General features: G+C 51.7%; 2 protein-coding genes across 2 annotated transcripts in view; both read left to right on the top strand.

Moving 5' to 3' along the window:
• The window catches only part of LOC147413140 (serine/threonine-protein kinase PAK 3-like), a 55,395-nt gene that overhangs the window by 14,535 nt on the left and 19,034 nt on the right, over positions 1 to 21,826 (top strand). The gene's annotated exons all lie outside the window — the stretch shown is intronic.
• Positions 4,001 to 15,829, top strand: LOC147413141 (serine/threonine-protein kinase PAK 3-like; the record flags this gene model as incomplete). Its single annotated transcript, XM_086480609.1, has 6 exons — positions 4,001 to 4,041; positions 8,947 to 9,064; positions 9,914 to 10,013; positions 10,450 to 10,646; positions 14,091 to 14,228; positions 15,773 to 15,829. Coding segments are annotated over exons 1-6 (651 nt in total), but the record flags the coding sequence as incomplete, so codon positions are not given.

Genomic DNA, 21,826 nt, shown 5'->3' with positions numbered 1-21,826 from the left:
CAGAAATCTGTTGGGCTGTTGGTTTGGGATTGTTTTGCTTTGTGGTTTTGTTGGGTTTGGTTTCTTTTTTAACCCATAGACAACCACAGCACTAAGCTGATTCTTTCAGCCTCAAGGAGCTCTCCTGCCCCAGATACTCCATTGGTGACATTTTTATGCCTGCTGTTACTACTACTGCTTCTACTAATAGATGGGAGTTCATTTTCATAAGAATTCTCTGTTTTTGTCAGAGAGAACTCCTTTGAAAGAACATCAGTTGGCACTGTGGATAGAGAGGAGGAGGTGTTTTCAATGTGCCCCAACAGAAAAAAGAAAAAACTTTTATAACAATCCTTGTTTTATTTCTTAGCTTTATGCTTCTAAAGATGTACCCGAGACACATCTGCGTGGCTCGATCAGGTAAAACTGCACTGCAGGCGTGTCTCAGGAGGCAGCCTGCAGCACATCCACTGTATATCCTTCCGATACGGGGCACTTTGTCATAGCTCATTCCCAGCCAGTTCATACCATTAGAATCCTGACCGTTGGCCCCAACCCCTGGCTAGGCCCTACTCTAGGAAAAGACACCAAGCCCTTTGTGATTCTGCAGTACAAGAGCTTAATCTGCTTCTTGCACTTCATAACGGCCAGTGCTGTGTTCTCAGATGGAAACTTGTTGGGTCCATAGCATAGCCCAGTTTACTCTGTGTCTGCTGTTGACTGTTAGGACAGCAAGTGGATGGAGCTACACCTCCTCGTGTGTGATCTCAAAGCCAACACCATTCTGTCTGTAACGGGGACAACAGCTTGTAAAGGGGTGCAGTCTGGCTGTGGCTTCTTCACAGCGGCTGTCAGTGCTCGTCCTTGTGCTGTACCACCCTTTCTGTCGCACCTGCCCTGCCACTGATGGCTGGTGTGACTGCAGAGGCTGAAGCCTTCCTCAGCTGGGAGATTTCAGCTGCTCCTGTAGAGTTCTCTGCACCCTTAGCAGGTTGACAGGACTCTCAAGAACTGAATCTCAGTGCCATGAGGGAGTATCCAAGGGCTCAGTTCAATAGCTTTAGCTGAGGGCACAATGAAGTAAATTCCAGGGCAGAGGGTTCCTTGCAGGTATGTTAGCTTATAAAGGGAGGAATTAGAGCGTCTTCAACAGAGGCTAAATGTTTGAGGCAGGCTTTGCAAAACAGTGTTAACAGGGGGTGTAGCCGGTGGTGGGGTTGCCCCGTCATCTTGCCGTGCTGGCAGGCAGGATTCCTGGCTAGGCATCCAGTCAGATGCCCATGTGGATGCTGAAGCCCTCTGCTCCAGAGAAAAGGCCTGGACAGGGGAGGGAGGTGTTTGTTCCTACTTCCAGTGAATGGTGCATCACCCGGTTTTGCTTTGGATGCACAGGTGAACAAAGAAGCCTGTGTTTGTGTTGGTGATACAGGAATATTGCCAGAAGGGTCAAACAAAATACACTGTGAAACACTGAAAGTCTTCCTCCTGAACTAAGATTCTTCAAGTATTTCAGTGATGTACGTTGCAAGTGAAACCTTGAGAAGTCATTTGCATTGAGCGATCACCTTCGTTGTTTGTATTTTATCTGGGAAACTACCGGACCAGAGAAAGCAGTATGTTTTTTTTCAGTTATTCCTTCAGATTAGTGTAGCAGATCTTGGCTCTTTCACTCAACACAAACATGGCACCCTAATGACTGCTTGCTCTCCTTGCTGTTCAGACCACCTGCAACTCCGAGTGGGCCAGAAGCCGTCAGGCAGCACACGCTTCCCTGTTGGCCTTCAGTGGCAGCTGAGCTTTTTTCTATGTAGCTCCCTATTAATATTTTCGATATATCTTCTGTTATAAAATATATTTTCTATATGTCCCTCTATCAATTCCCCCCTTTTCTGTTAAGTGAATTCTTTTACTTGGCTATTCTGGTTGGTATAATGCTTCGTACATTGAAGTTATTCTTCTAACTATACGCCAAACCCACATATATAGGGTCCCTACTAGAAATAATAAAATAGCGGTAGCTATCAACAACACTACTATTGGATGCATTAGGACGTTGAAAAAGTCCAGTGTCTGAAGGTGACCACCCAAAAAGTGTATCCCACCATTTGTGTTCTCCATCCTTTTTGACCCTTTTCAAGACCCTACTTATCTCATTTGCCTCATGATGAACAGTTATTAGAGTTTCCTGTCCATTATTCTTGGCTTCCTCTAATATCTGCATTAAGTCTAGGTGTTTCAACAACCTTTTTGTCACTGCTAAATCCATCCCTGTAGGTGTGGGTTCTAGTTCAGAAATCAGTGTATAGTTTGATCTCAGGATTTGATGAGAAACCACAGGAGCAAAGTAGCTAAAGTCACATCCTGTGATGGTGGTAAAATTACAAATACAGAAGTTCGAGTGATTCCTGGTGTCTATTTCTACTCCTTCTACAGACACAAAGCGACATGTTGTTCTTAAACAAGCACAACCGTTTCCTGCATAGACAACAAGATTTCAATGGTAATCTTATTTCACCACGTGCCCAGACCCAGGTTACAAAGACAGGTTGTGTTAGAGTAAAATTATGCCAACAATCCAAGATACTGCACGGCTTTCTATTTGTTGTGTTTGTTATTATATTGGATACAGCTATCTGGTTTGCCCTTCTGTAGGAAGTTCCGTTAATTCCTCGGCATCCTACGCTTATGTTTTGACCCAGCATTCCCTGCAGTTGAGGCATCATTCTCTGAAGGTCTGTGCTCCAATAATTTTTGGGCTACACTTCATTTTTATGCATAACCACGTGGCAAGGCTTAAGCTTTTTCTATCAGAGAGCGATCCCATATCCCCAGTATATTCAATATGAGCTTGGGTCCATGGCCATTCTGGGGTGTTACTGTTCAACCCTTGGGTTACGATAACTACAAATACAACAATTTTCCTGACTAAATCTTGGCAGGCCGAGTTACTAAACACTTCTGGGTGCAATATACTCATTTCGCTTGGCAAAGCTTTAGTTTCAGTTCATCCTCACCCTGTGTTACTTTCCAAGGAGTTTTAGGAGCTTTCTTCACTCAGGAGTGGTGAATCCAGGCGCTTTGTTCCCTGATCTTGATTGCTGTGAAAGAGGTAAGAAGCACTTGGTATGGTCCTTCCCACTGTGGCTCCACAGTTTTCTCTGTAAGAGACTTAACATACACCTAGTCTCCAGGTTGTATGTTATGCACTGACCCATCCAAACCCCTGCATCGGGTTCCAAACACCTGTTTTTCAAATTTACGAAGCTGTTTCCCTAATGCCACCATATAGGAAGTCATCAGTTCTTCACCAATTTGTGAAGAGGTTCCCTTTTGTACCCCATAGGGTCGCCCATATAGGATTTCAAATGGGCTTAGCCCTTCTTTAGCTCGGGGTCTAGTTCGTATCCGTAGCATTGCTAGGGGTAGAGATTGTGGCCAGGCCCAATTGGTTTCTTGTCCTAATGTAACAATCTGTTGTTTAATCTGGTGATTCATTTTCTCCACCTGGCCACTGGATTGTGGCCGGTATGGAGTGTGTAGTTGCCAATCTGTCCCTAGATGGTGGTTTATTTTTGGCACAACTTTGGAGATGAAGTGCGGCCCTCTATCTGAGGACATCACCGCTGGGACTCCAAACCTGGGTATGATTTCTTGTAGCAACACCTTGGTCACCTCTCGAGCTTTAGCTGTTCTGCATGGGAAGGCTTCTGGCCAGCCTGAAAAGGTATCAGTTGGTACAAGCAAGTATTTATACCCCCCTTTTCTAGGAAGTTCTGATAAATCAATTTGCCAATGTTGTCCCGGACAATTCCCTTTCCCAATTTGGCCCATTTCTGGTTTGGGGACAATTTTTGGATTAGTCTGGAGGCAAAGGTCACCTTGCTGAGTCACTTGTCTGACAGTGGTGTATAAATTTCGAGCCGTCACATGTCTGATAAGGTATTTGTGTAATGCCTCCACCCCCCAGTGTCCCTTCTTGTGTTCCTCCCGGACCAATGGCCAAACCATATAAGAGGGGACTATGAGTTTCCCATGTGATGTTATGGCCCAGCCGTCCTCATTGTATGTTCCTTCCAAATCTGTGATTAACTTTCGATCCTCCTTAGTGTATTCTGGCTTACCTTCTAGGGTTATCTGTCCATCTGGGACTAGTGCTCCCTCTACCTTTACCATTTCTTTAACTGCCTGTTTTGCCTCTCTGTCCGCCAGTTCATTTCCCCTTTCCAATTCAGTGCTCACTTTCTGGTGTGCCCTGATGTGCATAATTGCCACTTTTTCAGGAAGTTGGATTGCATTCAAAAGTCTTAAAATTTCCTTTGCGTGCTTGATAGTCTTTCCTTGGGAGTTCAACAGTCCTCGCTCCTTCCAAATTGCTCCGTGGGCATGTACCACTCCAAAGGCGTATTTAGAATCAGTCCAAATATTCACAGCCTTTCCTTCGGCCCTCTCCAGGGCCCGAGTGAGGGCTATGATCTCGGCCTTTTGTGCTGACGTGTCAGCCAGTAGTGGTCCAGATTCTATTACCTTTTCAGCAGTGGTGATGGCGTACCCAGAATGTCATTTTCCGCCCAGGATATAGCTGCTCCCATCTGTGAACCAGTGCTCTGCCCCATCCATGGGGGTATCCTTTAGGTCCATGTGGCTAGAGTACGTGGCCTCAATCGTCTCGAGGCAGTCGTGGTCCACTGGTTCTCCAGTCTTCCCACTAAGAAATGAAGCTGGGTTGACAATGTTAGTGGTCACAATCTCAACATCATCCTGCTCGACCATGATAGCTTGATATTTCAGGAATCTCTGTGGGGAGAGCCAATGTCCCCCTTTCACTTCAAGGACTGTAGACACTGTGTGAGATAGGAAACCAGTCATTTTCTGACCCAGGGTAGACTTCTGAGGTTCCTGGACATTCAGGATGACTGCTGCTACCGCCCTTAGGCAGCCAGGCCACCTTTTGGCAGCAGCATCCAGTTGTTTGGAGAAGTACGCCACAGCTCGTCTGTATGGTCCCAGGTCTTGTGCCAGTACTCCTAACGCTATTCCCTGCTTTTCATGGGAAAACAGGAGAAATGGTCTACTCACATCAGGGAGTCCCAGTGCAGGTGCTGACATCAGGGCCTTCTTCAGCTGATGGAATGCCCGATCTGACTCAGCATCCCATTGGAGGTGACTTTGACTGGATTTTATCAGGGAATACAGTGGTTTGGCCAGCAGGCCATAGTCATGTATCCAGAGCCGGCACCACGCCGTCATTCCCAGGAAGGTCCGCAGTTCTTTTACAGTCTGTGGCCGAGGGGTCTGGCATAGGGCTTCTTTCCGGGTTTGCCCCAAGGACCGTTGTCCTGCACTGATCTTATACCCTAAGTATGTAACCTGCTGCAAAGTCACTTGTGCCTTGTTTGGGACACTCAGTACCCCTGAAGCCCAAGAAAAGTTAATAAACTTACAGTCCAGGTGACACAGGCTTCTCTGGGTTTAGTTGCAATGAGGATGTCATCCACGTATTGTAGTATTTTTCCTTCTTCCGATGGTGGTTCCCATAATCCCAAATCTTTTGCTAGTTGGTTCCCAAAGATGGTAGGGCTGTTCTTGAAACCTTGTGGCAACACCGTCCTTGTGAGCTGGGTCTTCCGACCGCTCTTAGGGTTTTCCCACTTGAATGCAAAACTTTTCTGACTGGCTTCATGGAGAGGGAGGCAAAAGAAGGCTTTACTTCTAAAACTGTAAACCAAATTAAATCAGGAGTTAAGGTGATTAGCAAGGTATATGGATTGGCAACCCCGGGGTATAGAACCTCTGTTATTTTGTTAATGGCCCTCAGATATTGGACTACTCGATAGGACCCATCTGGTTTTCGGACCGGGAGAATGGGGGTATTGAACTCCAATTCACATTCCCTCAATAAGCCGAATTGTAGGAATCGCTCTATTTTCGGTTGAATCCTTTCCCTGTCTTCTTTCTTTAGTGGGTATTGTTTGATTCTTACCGCTCTCTGTCCATCCTTCAAATTTCTTATTATTGGTTGGGCATTCTTGGCACGCCCTGGGGCATCAGTCACCCAAACCCCGGGGCAGACCTGATTAATGATCTCCTCGTCGATTTGTCCTTCTATGGGAATATTCACCAAAGACAAGCTCATTATTTGTACATATTGATCATCATTTACCTCCAGAGTAATCTCACCCTTTTTGAATTTTATCGTGGCCTCCAGCTGTTCCAATAGGTCTTTTCCCAACAGGGAATTCGGTGAATTTGGCATAGACAAAAATTTATGGATGCCTACCTGCTTGACCAGTTTATATTTTAATGGTTCCAAAAAACAAGCTTTTTCACTCTGGCCAGTTGCTCCCTTTACCATGACATAGTCATTTCCTAAAGGCATTAAAGCTTGATTCAAAACTGAGTATGTTGCCCCCGTATCAACTAGAAACTCCTTTTTTTTTTTTTTTTTTTTTTCTTTGTTTTTCTCCTCATTTCGTTGTAATCAATGGATCCTCTAATCAGTCCATTACATGTGCGATCGTTTTTCTTGGGTTATCCCGCCACCTATTGTTCCCCTGACGCTGTCGCTCCGGACATTCCCTTTTCCAGAGACCCGTTTTTTTACATATAGCACATTGATCCCTGCTCAGGGGCGCCGGTCCACGTCTCATCCTGGATTTAGGTTTCCATTCTCTCTCTTCTCTAACTACTGCCACCAATTTGCCTAGACTCTGCTTATAATTGTCCTCTCTGTTGCTAAACACCCTCCAAGCCTCTTCCAATAACACTTCCAATTTTCGACTATTTGGTGGACGTAATTTTTGTCATTTGCGTCTGATATCATTCTGAGATTGTCCTAGAAATAGGGATACCAGATGTTGTATTCCCACTGCTGACCCGGGGTCCAGTGGTGTATGACAACACATCGTGTCCCTTAGTCTATCGAGAAATTTGGAAGGCGACTCAGAGGGACCTTGTTTCACTGCATATAGCACTGCTCGATTTATAGGGTTTGGAATTGCCTTCTCCATTCCTTCCTTAGGCCGTTTTGCCCCATCTTCCAGCTTATAAAGCGGCCACCATTGATTGCAATACTTAATCAACTTTTTCTTCTTTTCTGTGCCCCCTTGTCCTGCTCTGTCTTTCCAATGTGTCAGAACACATCCTAAAGGGGATTTTTCATGAGGTTTACTCTTTCCTCCCCCCATCTTTTGTTTTTCAAACCCGAACCCTTCGCTTATCTTTTCCTTCCTTCTCCGCACAACTCTACTTTCCACGGACCAACATTACTACTTATCAATATCCACGTGTTACACAGACGTATCAAGGATGGGCACGGCACTCCTTATTCATACTTCAAGTTATTACACTTGCTTCGCTCTTCTCCGGCCGCCTCAGTCGCCCCAGCTCGGAACCGCGGATAGAGCTCCTCACTCACTTCATACGTCTCACTCACGCATACACTCAGAATGTCCGGACAGTTTTGATAGTAACGACAGGAATTGTAATTGCAGGAAGCTTCAACTAACATATAAAGACATTCACAAACGACTCATGTTGATCCCCAGGCAAATCATACAATTACCTCCCCTTTTGTTGCCAGGTGATGGAGTCCACCTACTCATCCAGGGCACGGGCAAACCGACTTCCCTGGACAAGAGTCATAACCAATATCCCCTGGCAAGATTGTGGGGTTTAAGTTTAGTTATTTAGCCTTCCCAGTGAACACCCTTCTAAGCAGCTGCAAATATTGGAAAGATGACATGATCGTGAGAGGCCCGCTTACCCTTCTCCTGCTTCTTATGTACCAGTCATTAGCAGGTCCGTCCTGGCTCCCGATGTTGGGATGCAGCGGCAACCTCGGATTTGCTCGATCTACTGCCAAGATCGCTAGCGGCCGCCCTATCAGTCAGCAAATCCCCCTGTTACCATGCAGGGTACCCTCCTCCCATACGGGGACTATGCTGCACGCCAGATGTCTCTGCTCGATTTACCAGCTGCCCCTGCCACGCGTACGACTTACAGGCCCCTCTCACAAAACATACCGTTTGATCCGTGGCTTCAGGAGGTTGTTGTCTGCTCCCGCGGTGAGCGGCTGGCAGCGGAGGCTCCTCCGAGGAAAGTGCTTGGGGTGCGCCCAGGGGCGTCCGCTCCCCAGGTGATCCCACAGCCGAGCAGAGAGCCTTCTGGCTGGCTCGCCAAAACTGACGTAGGGAAAAGACTTTACAACCCGAAAGGTTACACAGTAGGTGTGTTTATTGCGCGCAGATGCACAGGGGATCGCTCCACCACAAACGTGCATCCCCACTGTGGCTGCTTCTCCAGTATTTATCCAGTTAAAACATCACCTATTTCGAAACGCCTAGACATATTCATGACCTGTCCCCAAAAAGGCCATTTCTTCCTGTCACTTGTCATTTCCATAATCTCTGCCTCGGGCTCCTCCTCGGGGCGCTTGCGCAGTTCCTCTTGGTGGTCCTGGGCAGGGGTCTTCAGGGATGAAGGCTGTAGTTCTTCCTCGCTCTGTACTCCTCCCCTCTCCCCTGGAAGCTCTAATTTGGCTGAGCTTGCAGTCCCAGACTGGTTTCAGCCTGGTCTGTCCCTGTGTGCACATCTGGCTGTCTCCTTTTTGTTCTTGGTTAGAGATGGATGTTAGCGAGCCCTCCTTAGCCCTTAGCTCCTCCTGCCTTTGACGCCTTTGAGTCATGAATTAGGTCCTTGTTTCTGTCTTTTCTGTTTCCCTTATCAGCTTCTTTCTTGAGCAGTTTGCAGGGGTTAGTGACTAATTGCCTACTTGCATGCGTGTTAGTTCTGGGATGCAAGTTTTAATAGTTTTAGCTTTGTTTTCCTAGGTAGCTCCCTATTAATATTTTCGATATATCTTGGGTTATAAAATATATTTTCTATGTGGCCCCCTATCACCAGCTGTCTTTTCCATGAGGTAATTTAGCTGTGCCTGTTCATCTCAGTGCCCTTGTTTTCTTCTTTCAGCTACCTGGTCGGTGATGAGCTCCGGGTGGTGATGGAATACATGGCCGGAGGTGCTTTAACCGAAGATGTTACCCAGTTTTGTATGGAGGAAGGGCAGCTGGCAGCTGTCTGTAGGGAGGTGAGGGATCCCGCGTGTGCTTCCTCTTCCTTGGACGGGATGGTACTGGTGAACAGGTGGCAAGAACAGGAGGGATTTCATCTTGAGAGCTTTGTTTCTGCCTTGCTTTATGATATGGAGAAGAAAGGGCACCTTAAGTGAACTGCCTGACAGTGTCACTGCACTTTCTGTACTCTGTGATTACACTCTTAAACACCGTTATTGCATTACATTTTTTTACTTTTTTTTTTTTTAGTTTGACTCTTCTCAACTTTTCCTCTTTAAACACGTGCCTGGAGCATGTCTGTACTGCATTCCTTGCCTGTAAAAGCAAACATGCTGGTGGCAGAATTTTAAAAGAACAGCAAGGCAAAGGAGAGACTCATTTGTCAGAGTCTCAGCTTAAAAGGATAGCATTCCACCCAAAATGGTGTTTGCTCCTGAAAAATGACTAAGGTGCTATTTCCAAATCTGCTGTAGAGCCTGACAATAAAGTCTTTGTCCTGCAACCTCCCACCCAACAGTGATCTACTTCACACGGAAGGAAGGGACTTTCTCATTTCTGGCAAACAATACTTTGTCATATGGATGGACATGGCACACTGATTGCGGCAGCAGCCGTCCTGCCTGTGCTTTCAGGGGCTAGTCTGTGACAGTAATGGACATTTCTCTTCCCAAACCTGATATGCCTTCGTTTGGAAAGTTGTTACTTTAATAGTGTTGAAGCAGCAAGCTATTCCTCTTGACAGTGCAATATTCAGGCATTGCTCGCAATTCATCTGGAAATTCAATGTTTTAGAGGCGTTTCATTCTTGAGTGATGAAATCTGGTCATTAATTTTTACCCTCATGTTTCCTTTTTACCTATCAGTGCCTTCAAGCCCTGGATTTCCTTCATTCAAAGCAAGTGATTCACAGGGACATCAAAAGCAACAACATTCTGCTTGCAGTGGATGGGACTGTCAAATTGGGTAGGTATTCTTGGTCAGCCACAGCCTTCCCAGACTGTGGCATGGGGCTGCTTTTGACTGACAGCCAGTTCCCCAGAAGGGATTCCTGTGGCAGTGCGCTGACCACTGCTGCCAGCTCCGAGCACAGTTCCAACCTACAGAGAGGCACAGAAAGGAGAAAGGTGTGAAGAGTGTCTTGGGTTTGTGTGTGGCCCTTCCAGAGGGAGGGAGTTACAGTCTAACGGTTCAAGTCAACAAAAGCCACTGCAGGGAACTTGAGGGGTGGGTTTTAAGTGGCCAATTCAACAATATTTCCGTGGCTACAGCACTGAGCAAACAGAGCACGGCCGCTTTTCCAGATAGATTCCACACCGTGTTCTCGGGCATAGAGTGGGGATTTCTTTTGCTCGCTTTCCTAATTCGAGCTGCCTTTAACACCTCTTGTTTTCCTCCTCAGCTGATTTTGGCATCTGTGCTCGGCTCAGCCCTGAGCAGAGTCGACGGAGCACAGTGGTCGGGTCTCCAGACTGGCTGGCACCAGAAGTGGTGAGGAAAGAAGCCTACGGCCCCAAGGTGGACATCTGGTCCCTTGGGGTCGTGGCAATAGAGATGGCGGAAGGACAGCCTCCTTTTATTGATGAAGATCCTCTCAGGGTAGGGTGTACATAAAATCAGATACCGGTGTCTTTCAAATCTATCCCGTTAATCCCCCGTGAGGCAAAACCCCAGCCGCATCAGCTGGAACCAGTTCCCCCATGGCCCGCTTCTAAAGCTGTCACTGCAGCACAGCAGCATCTCCTGTAGCTTTGGTGACGTCAAGGGGAAGACTTCCAAAGAGACGTGACTTGTAGCCAGGTCAGAGATGTGCCATCTCTGCCTTCAACTGGGTTTGAAATACCTTGTATGCTTTTTGAAATCTCTTTGAGCTGTATCTCTGAGTGACAGCGATTTTTCAGCGGCAAGTTTCTCCAGTTGGCGACTTTTTCTGAAAAGCATTCCAGCTGTGTCTGCAGGCAGAGAAGTCTTTTCAAACTCGGATCAGTGCCGATGGCTCACCTGAGCCTTTCAGGTAAGCAGTGTCGCTGCTTGTAGAAATGCCATAATTACTCATTAGCAAATGACTTTCTAAAAATGGGTTTTAGCACAGAAACTTGGAGTAAACAAATGTATTTTTAATGTTTTGAGGTTTTCCGATTCATCCTCATTCCTTAAAATGAAATGACCAGCTCTTATCCCAAATGAGTGTGTGATAGTGAAGGCGTGTATACCACGATAAAACCTCATGACTGGTAGCTGGAACAAAGTTAGGTGCTGCACAGTTAATTCCTGATTGGGATGCAGGAATGTATGAGGAAATTAATTGTGACCATGTGTATAGACAGATCGTTTGTGTTGAGGCTGGAATTGAAATAGAGCATGACGTGTAGCTTTTCCCATAGCAATAAGGCTGTGCTCTCTCTGGTCTATGGCACCCAGACTGTGTGCTGCAGGCTGAGAGAAGAAACAGCAGAAGGGTCAAGACATACCCCCAGGCAGGCTACTTAAGAAAGGAATACAACAACTACACTAGTGTCAGTCCTCCGCTCTGCTTGAACAAAGATTCCTGAGTTTTCTTGGAAGGCTTGTTTTGGTTTGGTAGGTGCCCGGGGTTGTTGGTTCCAGTGCACACAGGAGGAGCGGTGTGCACTGTGCCACCTCCTGAGGGGGGAGAAGAAGTAAAGAGGTTTGGGTTCAGCCTGATGCTGAGTCAGCTGAGTGCACCGCAGCTGGCAAGGTGGCAGTAGGCCTGTGTCCCTGGTTTGCAGGCTGAAAATTCCCAGCTTCCTTAACCTCAAAGGTTGCTTAGGGCTCTTGGAGAAGCCTCGGGTCAACTGTGAGGCAGGGAACTGGATTTTTTCTCTCTGATCAAATTCACATTCAGCCATTCCTGCCCTTGCCCAGATTATTTGAGATGCTCTTTTTCTCCCTCCATGCCTCATCTGCTGTGGGAGTTGAGATCAGCTTGAGCACTCAGAGCTTCACGGTGTCTTCAGGTGCCTGAGTAAAACTGCAGGAGGTTAAAATCAGGCACCTGGAGTTGGTCCCACCTGTGTTCACTTCCTGGGCTCTTGGGCAGGGGCTGTTGCCCCTGAGCTGGGAACAGTGAACAGCTTGTGATGGACCGCCTGAAGTTCCCCAGTTCCCAGCTGGTTTTATGAAAGTGAATCAGCCCCAACAGGGACAGGATCCTTCTGCTGTTGTGTGTGGAATCACAGAGTGCAGCGAGAGCTCTCAGCTGCATCCAAACAGGAGAGCTGATAAGCAAGACCTGTGTTTGCAGGTCAGGTTTTTAGCTGATGGCACACAGTAGCTGTTGGGTTTAATAGTCACATTTAGACCCCATCCAGGGAGTTCTGCGAAGCCTGGAAACCAAAGGATGTTCTTTCACATTTTCGTGAATGCTTGTTTTAACAGTGCAAGGCACGCAGCAGCTTCTGTTCCTGACAGGAGTTGAAATACCTACATGTACTCTAAGGGCATTAAAGGATCATTGATCAAAGAGTTAACACCAGTCTGAATGTAGATATGATTGTTGTTTTCCACGTGTAGAGCAAATGCATCCCCTGTAGCTCACGTTCTTTCCAGCCGATGCAGAACTCACAGGAATGAACCATTTTCCAGCCAAGAGTGGCCTGGATATTTCTGTGACAGTGTTTGTTTTCTCTCACTGGGATTTCCTTCCACCAGGCATATGTCTGGGGCCTGAGGGACAAATATTGGTGCGATAAATGTCCTTTGAAACGCTGGTTGGACCTCCCCAGTTTCAGTTTTAAAAATACCCAACAAACCAAATCCTAGGCATTCCTGTTTCACAGCCAGGCGAATGTAGCCGGAATAAAATTCCCAAGGCTGGCATGGGTGCTGTGTTCCTTTACCGCAGGAGAAGGGACGTCCCTGGGGCAGCACCATTTAACCGCAGTGAGGACAGGCCCTCCGGCTCACCGCTGTGCCCGGTGCCTGAGGGCAGCTGCAGAGGGACGGGACAGGACTGATTTTGTGACACTTCTGTTGTGGGAAAAGTAGAGAAACTTCCTTTTATTGTTTTTCCTCTAGGATAGTTCATTTGCCTTTTTAGGCCTGGAATTTTTCCTCTGTGTTTAAGAGGATAAGAGCAAAGTCCCTTTGGCCACCGTCTCTTTAAACGCCAGTAGCGCAGAGCTGTTCTTGTCATGGCGGACATTTGTATGGAAGACTCCTAGGCCTATTTCTATTATTATTGCTGTATATTTGGGACATATTCTGCAAGTTTAGGTTCAAACAGTTCAAAACATTTGTCTTGCCGTTCTGAAGAACGTCTTACAAAAGCAGAATGAACTCATCTGTCCAGCTTCGCAGCGTGTTAGACCTTGATTCCAAGTGAACTGCCCCGGATAATGCTCGCCCCATGTTTTGCAAAATTACGTTCTAATTCCTTGGCATGAGGTCTGTCAGGAAGACTTGCTGATCTGGAATTTGGAGACTGCTCAAAGACAGAGTTGCGGGTGGCTCCTGTCTGCCCAGTTATGTGTTTTCTTCATAGTATATTTGTGCACACAGCTAACGTGTCTGTGTTGAAAATGAGGTTCCAAATGTTTCTGTTTAGCCAAGGAATAAGCTGATGGATCTACTTTTTTATCCTCTAGTTACCATTTTTATCTAGAACAGAGGGAAAATCTGGACTACCTTTGTTTTAAGGAAGCTGTACTTTAGGGAGCAGTGAGCACTGCAGGGATGCATTTTATGTCCGAATCCTTTGAAATAATACAGCTGGACCAAGTTCACTCTTTAAAATAGCCAGGAAAGTTGGTGTCGATGCACAGAGAAGCCAAATGTGCTTTTGCTGATGGAGTTCCTCCTAACTAGGTCAGCCACTGCAATCAGCTGTCGAGGCAAGATCACATTGATGTTGGAGTAGCTGTGGCTGCATCAGAGGTTTTTTGTAGGTAGAGAAAAATCATCTCTAACCCTCTGCCAGGGAGGAAACTGGCACTGGAGGCTGGACCTTAAAAAATGGGCTCTCTGTGAGCAGTTCTGGGTAAGAAAGAAACAGGTGGAGTCTTGTGTTTCTTGTCACTCTAGGCGATGGATCTGATAGCGACCAACGGGACACCAGAGCTGCAGAACCCCGAGCAACTGTGTGCTGAGTTTCGGGCCTTTTGGAGCTGCTGCCTGGAGGTGGACGTGGGCAGGCGAGGGTCTGCCCAGGACCTTCTGCAGGTAAAACACGAAGCGGCTGCATGTGAAACAGCTGCGCTGTGTCCTGGTTTTGTCATCAGCTGAACTCGAAGGCATCAGATGGAGCCCCCTCGTGTTAGTCTCCACTCTGGTTGCTTTTCAGCTGAAAAATCAGTGGAATCCTACAGTGGTTTGGGCTGGAAGGGACCATTAGAGGCCATCCAGTCCAGCCCCCCTGCAGTGAGCAGGGACATCTTTAGCTGCATCAGGTTGCTCAGAGACGCATCCAGCCTGACCTTGGATGTCTCCAGGGATGGGGCTTCTGCCACCTCTCTGGGCAGCCTGTGCCTGTGTTTCACCACCCTCAGCGTAAAAAATTTCTTCCTTATATCTAGTCCGAATCTGGCCTCTTTAGTTTAAAACCGTTACCCCTTGTCCTATTGCAACAGGCCCTGCTAAAAAGTCTGTCCCCATCTTTCTTCTAGGCCCCCTTTAAGCACTGGAAGGGTGCTAGAAGGTCTTCCCGGAGCCTTCTCTTCTCCAGGCTGAACAACCCCAACTCGCTCAGCTTGTGCTCACAGGGGAGGTGTTCCATCCCTCTGGTCATTTTCGTGGCCCTCTTTTGTGTTTTGGTAGGAAGTTCAGGTTTACAGGGTGGCAAAATAACTGCAGTGGAACGATAGCAGGTGCAGAGGCCTGAAATGGGGTTGGGGACTGGTGTATGCCGAGAGATGAGCAGGGAGGAACGCAGTGAAGTCAGTCCCGGCCAAGCGGAAAGAGGTTTGGCGGTGGGAAGGAAGGGGCTGCAGGTGCTCCCTGTGAGCATCAGAGGGGCCCCGGCTTGTCCCTCCTGCCCCACTTGTAGAGGTTTCTGCCAGCGAAACGGGGATGGCTGAGCAGGACTTGTCACAGCTCCTTCTGTTGCCTGGCATAGTCGAGTAGATGAAAACTGCTGCAGGTTTGGTGCTAGGTTTTGTGGCAGATAGGGGGTGGCACCGTGTGCCCCTTGGCTGTCCCTGCTGTGAAGGTGCCAGCCAGCGCAGGAGGGGCAGGACATGGGGTGGTAGACACTGCTGTCCCTGCAACCCAGATCTGAGTGCATCAGCGCTCTGTCACTTGTCTCCCTGCTCTTCTCTCGACCTCAGTGGCCTTCAGAAGAACACGTGGGCCTAAATATTGCTGGGATAAACATTTCCTAGAGGTACTGGAGTTCCTTGAGGTGTGGCTTGTGCCCCTCATCTTTTCTGAGCACTAAAAGAGCCCGTGTCTGTAGCAAACAGGAACCTAAGTGAGCATTTTGAGGTTCCTGAGAGGAACAAGGCCCTGGGACAGCAAGCAGCATTCCCAGAGCACTGGCAGGGCAAAATTGCCAGCAAGCTGAAGACACCTTGATAAATGGATTAATCGAATGATGGGCCATGTTGGCCTGGGATAGCAAGGGACTGGAATTGCAGACGCAGGTGCAGGTGGTCCCCTAAGTCCCATTTCTGCATATTCCTGGTAACCAGCAGAACACTGCTTGAGCCCGTCAGTAACTGAGTTTGGAAAGTAATGGTTCATTTCTTTTTTTTTTTTCCTTTGGGCAGCATCCATTTTTAAAGAAAGCCCAGCCTCTGCCGCTGCCAGCCACGGGGCCTGCACGCCCTCATCCCACAGGCAGAGTGTTCAGCAGGGGTTTGTCAGGGCTGTCCGATCCCAGCTTCCGCCTCCCCTCCTGCTTGGAAACCCCCCCTATTGCTGACACCCCCACCTCCACCCCCCCTTGAGAGGCCACCGTGCCCCACGCCCAGAAACGGCGGCTCTGTGACATCAACCCCAGGGCCAAGGCCATCAGAGGCAGCGAGACTGCTGCGGGCAGTACGTTGGCGGCTGCGCTGGAGGCAACCAGACCTCGTTCTTGCAGCTGACACGTGCCGCTGGCAGCAATGAAAGTGCTCGCCCTCCTCGTCCTGCTGGCCGTGTGCCGGCCTGCGCACGGCATGTGGGACAGCTGTGGGTAAGTGGGCCGAGGTTCTGGGAGGGAGCTCGGGCAGCCCTTGACGGGCTTCACTCGAGGGGGCCCGCGCGGCCCCTGTGGCCACTCCACAGCTTCCCAAACTCCCTGTGGGAGCCTCAGCTCCTTGCCAGCACCCAGGCTGCTGGCACAACCCGTCTACGGGGCTACAGCGGACAGAGGGCTGGAGGCACAGCCACGGGGTTCCCTGGCCCTGCCGTCCGTGCAGCCCCTCGGGGGGAGGGAAGACGGCTGACCTTCAGCCTCAACAGCAGCACAGCCGTCCAGCAGCACACTCATGAGTTTCTTCTTACACCAGGACCTGCGGGCTCCGGCCCATGGCGGCTAGCTACGGCATGTCGCGCGTCGTGGGTGGCTCGGGTGCCCAGCCAGGGGCCTGGCCCTGGATCGTCAGCATCCAGAGCCCCTGGGGCCACGTGTGCGGAGGGTCCCTCATCAGCCCGCAGTGGGTCCTCACAGCAGCCCACTGCTTCAACGCGGCCAGGTAAGGAGGAGCAGGGAAGGGGGCTATCCCCACAGCACCAGCAGGCGCCCCGTCCGCAGCCCCACGAGCTCCTGCCATCCCGCTGCCTTGCAGTATGCCTGGTGCCAGGGCACTGGCGAGCCCAGCTGAGAGACTGCTCCGCAGAAGGCTGGGCTCGTGCCACCGCTTCCTAGCAGCCTCCAGCTCCACGTTCCTGGTGCCCAAGGCATGCTAGGGCAGTGGCACCCTCCGCAGCGCTGCTTTCCTCCCTGCCTTGGGAAGCAGAAGGCAGGGAACCGTGGGGCTGCTGCAGCATGTGGCTCCGCTCCCTCTGAGGCCTCTCTGCATCTGCCTTCCAGGTACCTCACCATGTGGCGTGTGGTGATCGGGGCCACCCACTTGGGTCAGCTGGGCCCTGAGACCCAAGTGCGCGGTATTTATCGGCTGATACTTCATGAACACTACGATAACGTCACGGAGAGGAACGACATCGCCTTGCTGGAACTGGACCAGCCTGTCCAGTGCGGCTACTACGTACAGCTGGCCTGCGTGCCCGACGCCTCACTGAGAGTGTCAGAGCTGACGAGCTGCTACGTCAGCGGTTGGGGTGCCACCATGGCAAGATGTGAGTTCCCAAAGAGTATTCGTGTGCCGAGGGTAAGCTCGGCACGCTGGGGAGGCGGGCTGGGCTTCTGGGCAGCGGCGGCGGCAAAAACCAGAGTCGGGCTGTGGGGACGTACGGCCACGGAGAGATGGGCCCGAGCCATCAGCCAAAGCGAGAGGGAAGGGCAAGCCCGGCACAAGGCCTCTGCAGGGGCAAAGGCGGGCCCTAGGGAAGGGCTTCACCCACACAGGGGAGGAGAAGTGGGAACAGAAGGGCTGCTGGCTGCTAACTCCTTCCTGTGCTCACAGCTGCAGGATCGACTGCTGTCCTGCAGGAGGCCCAGGTCCACCTCATCGATGTCAAGGTCTGCAACAGCAGCCGCTGGTACAGAGGGGCCGTCCACCCCCACAACCTGTGTGCCGGCTATCCGCAGGGCGGTATCGACACCTGCCAGGTAGGAGCGTGCTCCGCGCCAGCCCCCAGCAGCACAGGCAGCCCTGTCGCCAGCGCCCAAACGTCCCCCGGCGCGTGTTGCGCCTGCCAAGTCGCCCTCCTGCCGCTGGGTCCCCACCGCTGTCGGGGCTTGCCTTCCCTTCCCCGTCTGCAGGCCCTTGCCCAGCACCCCTCTTGTCCCAGAGCCCCGGCACTCTGCCCAGAAAGGCTACCCAGTGCTCTTGCCCCAGCCCAGAGGTCCGGATCCCAGTCCTGGAACGTCCCCCTTCCACACCTCCAGGATCAGCGGGCAGAGAGGAGAGAGCGCCCTACCTTGCAGGCCCACCACCCCCTCCCAGACAAGGTCCTGCAGGCTCCAGCACCTGAGCAGAGCCTTTCTGGGCACGGGGTACAGCTCTGGCAGGTGCCAGGAGAGAGAAGGAGCCAGCCACAGTGCTGACAGGGGCCACCCAACACCACCAGAACCCTCTGACTCTCCTCCGCTCCGCTGCAGGGTGACAGCGGTGGTCCTCTCGTCTGCCAAGACAAGCACGCCGACTACTTCTGGCTCGTGGGGGTGACCAGCTGGGGGATAGGCTGCGCGAGAGCCAGGCGGCCCGGAGTCTACACCTCCACGCAGCACTTTTACAACTGGATCCTGGTACAGATGGGACTGCACCCAGCAGTCCGGGCTGCTCCAACGGCGCGGGCATGGAGTCATTTTCTCACCGCCTCCACCCCCGTGCAGAGGCCAAGGCCGATCCCAACACAGTCGGGCACGTTTAGCTCCTGCCCATTCCCACTCCAGAAGCTGGTGGAGTTCTTTACTCGGCTGCAGGAGCTCCTGCAGGTGCTAAGGGGGAAAAAGGCTTGAGCAGCAAGAGGAAGAGGATCCAGTGCAGGCTGCAGAGTAGCACCACCCTTTCCTCCTGGGGCAATGCCTGCTGAGATCCAAAGGCAGCCTCAGTGCCAGTGGCCTGCTCGGTCCTGCCCACGCTCCTCTCAGGGCACACACAACTGCTGCTCTTGACTTAGTTCTTGAAATAAAGTTGACCATTTTCACAGCTAACCAGGCTTCAGTCCAGTCTCCTGTGCAAGGCAAGGACTTCCACGCCCAGCACCTGCAGAACGAGGCTGCAGGCAGACAAGTCGGTCACACGGGCAAAGAGTCACTCCAAAAGCTGAAACCGTGCCCGGTCTGAGACGAGGGTGCTCAGAGCCACTGTCGGGTGGAGAAGACTGGCTAGAGGGAGGCTAGCAAGAGGAGAGGAGGAAATGATGTGACACGCAGCCAGCGTTGGGGGTATGCCTTAAGGCACGCAAGCTGAAGATTAGGGCCTGCCGGGAGCCTTCGCTTACTGAAGACACCGTGGGAAACGCCTGAGCATGCCAAGAGCTATTGCTGCCTGTAGCAAAGCGAGTGCGAAGCTGACGGGAGTCAGAGTGCCATGAGGAAGAGCTGGATTTCACAGGTAGTTAAGGGGGATTGGTGTGGGAGGTGGCCACACTTGACAGATAACTGAAGGAAGAGCTGGGGTGGTTTTGGGGAGAGAAGTCTGGCAGGGACAGCAGTACCCAGGAAAAAACTGCATCGGTAATGCCGTGGAAGTCCGAGGTGACCCAGCTAACAGTGCCTGAAACAGCAAACCTGTGGACGGCTGTGGCAAACCTGGGAGCAACAGGGGAAAAAATACCCGCGGGGAGGTCCCTTGCTTGGGAGGAGACAGGGGCGGAGAAAGAGGGGAGTCAAGGCATTTGAGGGGCATGTATAGGCATGGAAAAAGGAGGGGAGGGGGGGATCAAGGAGCCAACCCCACAGAGGCAAACTGCTGGTTGGTGTGCTTGTTTGACTGAGCCCTGCAGGTGATCACCGCAGTGCGTCCTACCTCCTCTTGGAGAGCGATTCCCACTCCTTCGTGTGCGGCCCCACTCTGCACCCAGGGCGCGGGTGGGTCCAGAGGGCTGGCGGCCAGCAAGGGCAGAAGGGAACACAGGCCACGGCGACCCAGCGGTGGGCAAGAGCGAGTGTCTCGGGCCAGCTACTGTTCGGAGCGCTGTGTGTTTGTGCAATTCACTAGGGAAACCAGAAGCTGGACTAGCTCACGAGCAAAGGAGAGAGACCCTTGCAGTCGTGCAGATGGCCTGTGGTTGCAGCCCACCCGCTTTGTTGAGCTGCCCGGTGGTGCCGATCCTGGGGAAGGCTCAAGAAACGGCGGCTGCCTGTACCTGCAGGCGGGCAGTGGAGTGTGCACAGCGGGAGCCAGCGGTGGTTTGTGCGGCTGTTGAACGGGTTTGGGCTTTCAATGTGCCCAGCCCGGTACGCCTGGTTCCTTTCTCCTTGCAGGTTGTATTCAGAGCTGTAATGCTATTTTTTAAAAAAAGCAAAAGCAACCAGCAAACAAAAAAAAAGCTGGGCAATTCCACCCTGCAACTGGTTGTCTCCCCCAGGCCCTGGCCACCCTGCCAGGCGACATTCACCACCACCAGCAGGGTGCAGGAGCGGGCCCGGGGCAGGGCTTTCACAGGCCGCCCCTATTTTGAGGCTCCTGGCCGTGCAGTTCCTGGGCAGTGCTCAAGCAATGGCAGCAGTGCCCACAGCCGGTATTTTTGATCTTTCTCCCTTTCTCCCAGGCTCTGGCTCCCTGGTTTCCAGCTGTTCTCTTTCTGCCTTAAAGCCTGTTGTGCTGCTTCTCTTCCCCTTCCTCACTCTGGCTCCTTGTCCCCATCTTTTTTAGCCTCCTCCCTGCCTGCCCGGGCCCCTCGTGCTCCCCCTGCTCCCCCACCCCGGCGGCCACCGTTGCTCGGTCCCTCTCTGCCGCCCTGCCCCACACTCCCCCTCCCGCTGGCCCTCAGGCTCTGGGGGATGTTTCCCGCCCTGCTCTTGGCTTGGGGGAGGGGCCATGGGGCCCGCGGGGGCGGGGCGGAGCCGGGGGAAGTGTCCCTGCAGGGGCAGGCAGCAGGAAGAGGCCCCGGGGCATGCTGGGAGCTGTAGTCCTGGGGCAGGGGCTGCCGGGCGGCCATGCTGGTGCCGGGAGGTGCAGGCTCTGCTCCAGCCATGGCCCGTCTGAGGTGAGGGCTGGGGCTGCCCCTGAGGTGAGCCAGGCCCTTGCACGGGGGAGGGGGTGTCTCCTGCCTGCTGGCTGCCCGGGGGTGGTGGGTGGGAGCTCCAAGCCGGAGTCGGGTCAGTTGGGGCATCCCCGGGGGTGACCTGAGAGCTGGGGAGGGGAAGGAGAAGGGAGACAGACCCCCCAGCACAGGCACTGGGCACGCCGACTCTCAGAGCCCCCCTGATCCCCCCCAGCCCCGCTCCCCCCCTGCAGCTGCCCTGTCCCCAGCCCCTCCCCTGAGGCCTGTCCCGCAGCCCCAGGCTGCCCCACGGCCTGTCCTGGCAGCGGCGAGCGGGGCCTCGGGCAGGCCCAGGGCTCTGTTAACCCAGGGGCCTTCAGCAGCAGTGCGGGGAAGGAGCGGGGTCTGCAGGAGCGGCTGCAGCAGGAGGGGCTCCGGCCTGGGGCCGGCTGTGACAGTCAGGGTTCTTTCCCTCTGCCAGAGGCCGTGCCAGGGGCTCGGTTGTCTGTTCCTGCCCTGGGGATGTCGTCAGCTGCATCCAGCTCAGGCTGAAGCTGAGGAGATGGGCAAAAGGAAAAGCAGCTGGAGAAGGACACGAAGGGGATCCGGCTGCGAGCTGCCCCCAGCTGCAGACAAGAGACAGCCGGCCTCTTGGCGTGAGGAAGGGTCCCTGTGAGTAGTCCTCAGCAGAGCTGGTCACCAACATGCACCGCGGGGTCTGTGTGCGTAACCAAAGCACGGTACAGCCATGTAGTGTGTGTGTGTGTGTGCGCAGTGAGGCTGTGTATGTAGGAAGCCTCATATTGTAAGAGCTGAGAGAGGCAGAGACAGAAGTGTCTCAACAGTAAAATCCTCCCAGCAGCACCAAGAGTGGGAGCGGCAGTGAGTCCTGGGCCCTTGTGTTATAATCAGATCTGATTTTGAATTTCATTGATAATTAATTGTTTTGAATAAACAACTAATTTCTTATAGTTAATTATTTCCTGATTCAAATAATTTACATTATGGTAAGGAGTAGACAAAACCTCACTTATGCTAAGAGACAGCAGATGCAGGCCTCA

The sequence above is a fragment of the Leptosomus discolor genome, unplaced genomic scaffold, assembly GCF_034619465.1.
Source record: "Leptosomus discolor isolate bLepDis1 unplaced genomic scaffold, bLepDis1.hap2 HAP2_SCAFFOLD_48, whole genome shotgun sequence".
Lineage (NCBI taxonomy): Eukaryota > Metazoa > Chordata > Aves > Leptosomiformes > Leptosomidae > Leptosomus > Leptosomus discolor.
Note: the sequence above shows the minus strand (reverse complement) of the source record. Positions and strands in the feature narration are given on the sequence as shown.